At 49.4% G+C, this 2,218-nt stretch overlaps 1 protein-coding gene across 1 annotated transcript in view; it reads right to left on the bottom strand.

The window, feature by feature from the left end:
• Positions 1 to 1,835, bottom strand: part of STMND1 (stathmin domain containing 1) — a 25,801-nt gene extending 23,966 nt beyond the window's left edge. Inside the window, exon 1 of the mRNA XM_006764070.2 lies at positions 1,689 to 1,835. Within this exon, the coding sequence (XP_006764133.1) occupies positions 1,689 to 1,769 (81 nt within the window). The 5' untranslated portion in view covers positions 1,770 to 1,835. The remainder of the gene's footprint in view (positions 1 to 1,688) is intronic.
• Positions 1,836 to 2,218: the final 383 nt, after the last annotated feature.

Genomic DNA, 2,218 nt, shown 5'->3' with positions numbered 1-2,218 from the left:
TATTTAATGAGGGACCTGGGATGAGGAACCTGACTCAGACCCTCTAGGCATCCACCTAGGAAAATACTAGCAAGGATTCTTGGAAATTAAAACTGTTGGATCCTTCCAAGGAAATGAATGGTCAGCTCTGTTATAAGAAGCTGATTGTTTACTTTATAGCATTTAAACTCATTCTATTCTCCTTACTGCTTGGATGATGTTGTCTGTTAACTTTTTAAAAAAAAAAATAAAATTGAAGACTAGGGAAGATAAAATCCAAGTCAAAGTATTATATTTATTGAGCAACAAGCGTTAAAAATTGTGAATCAAGAGTGGAAATAAGGCTAAATAGTATTCGAGGAACATCTCTGAAAAAAAAAAAAACTCATGGTATAAGTCACATGAAATGCTCCAACTGGAGCAATCTGGAATATTGTCAACTAGAATATTCCAGCACAGGGAAGACCTGTAAAATGTTCTTGAGAAAGTTTAATGAAAGTTGTGAACTATAACTATATGCGTGAAATACTGCAGACAACTTTTTTTTCCTCTCTTTTAAGGCAATCTGCGAACAGAGGTTTGCTGGGACATCCATGTGAGTAAAAGGGGTGATACGCAGATATATTGTTCAGGTGTCTTTGAAAGCATCCTATGACTATAGTCCGAAGTTGTGAAAATGCCTTTTCCCACAGATGGGCTAGACTAGAGCCTGCTCATACATGAAAGCTGATTGTCAGGAATATTTGGACCTGGTCATTAAACACAACCATTATTAAAATTTAGGTTATATAAACTTACAATTAAATTAGTTCCAGTAAAAACAAAGGTAACCAGTACAACTCATTATTTGCTAATCATTTTATTGCAGTTTACTACTGTTATGTTTCTGAGTTTATTTAGTCTGTTGTACCTGTGTAGTGCAGTTGTCATATAACGGTGGGCTGCTGTGTGCCTCTTCCCCAGTCCTTGTTAGTATCCTGCTTTGGATGATAAATTATATGGTAACAGTATCTTTGGGTAACCCCTCTCGAAGGGACCCCTGTGGGTTCCTAGTTCGTGGAATCTTGATGGTGGTGAGGATGGGAAGAAATCATGAACCTCATTCTGTCTGGACCAACCCATCCCTCCATTCCCCACCCTGGAAAAACTCCCCTGCCTGTCTCCAGAAGAATTAAGGGGGGGTGCAGCCTCGAGGGAGAGTGGAAAGCGTATTGGAATGAGAGCTTAGAATATTAGATTCTATCTCCAGCTCTGCCCCCCAACAAGCGGTGCAGCCTTGGGCAAGTTGTCCACCGCTCTGGGCCTCAGGAGGCAAGCGAGGTCTCTTCCAGCGCTAATTCCCACTGGGCCCACTGGCCGGAAGCTAGTAAACCACGCAGCCCTAGGCACGCTCACCTGCGCCCGAGAATCACCTCCAACCCCAGCTCCGTGCACAACGCACCACACATCCCGTTTCTCCTGCCGCTGTCTCTGCCCCGGGGTGCGAGCACCTTCCCTAGCTCTTGAAACACAGAACTCTCCCAAAGCTGGTCCTATAGCAGCAAGAACCCCGATGAAGACAGCAGTTCAACACTGGCCGAATACAGTTGGTCCCAACCCGCCCACCCTACCGCGCATCCCCTGTGAGCCCCAGCAGGCCCTGCTCCAGCCCACTTCGGCTTCCCCCAAGCGTGGCAAAGGCTTTTGCCCTTTTTTTGCCGCTGTTTTACCTTGAATCCCTCTTCCCAGCCCTTCCTCGGCGCGGGGACAAAGCTCTGTTCCTCAGCAGGCTGGGAAGGTCCACAGCCCATGCTGCGCGCCGCGCGCTCCTCCGGCCGGGTCCCGCCGTGCGCCCCCGGGCGCTCCCGGCCTTGTTCCTGCGCCCCAGCCACCCGCGCCCTACACCTCGGTCCCTGCTCCCAGCGCCTCCGCCTCTTCCACCTCCAGCACTTAAAGGCTCGGCAGGAGGCGCTGGGCACCTGAGCAGTTGCCGGGAACTGTTGCCACAATAAACGGAATCACCGGAACCTGGGAGCTGGGCGGCGAAGGCACTTCGGTAACTGAAAACTGGAAGAAAGGAGGCGCCGAATCACACCTGGGATGCAAATCGCGGCCCTCTCCAAAGCGAACTGAGGGAAGGGCCAGCTGCTGGCCGAGTTAGTGTTTCAAGTACTGCAGTCATCAGCATCCTGCGTGGACTTTTTTCTTCTTTCTAAGGTGCCCGGGCACACGCGCCCACCTCGGGTGCTTAGACCACGCC

The sequence above is a fragment of the Myotis davidii genome, unplaced genomic scaffold (genome assembly GCF_000327345.1).
Source record: "Myotis davidii unplaced genomic scaffold, ASM32734v1 scaffold279, whole genome shotgun sequence".
NCBI classification, from domain to species: domain Eukaryota; kingdom Metazoa; phylum Chordata; class Mammalia; order Chiroptera; family Vespertilionidae; genus Myotis; species Myotis davidii.
This window is presented reverse-complemented; position numbering and strand designations above follow the sequence as displayed.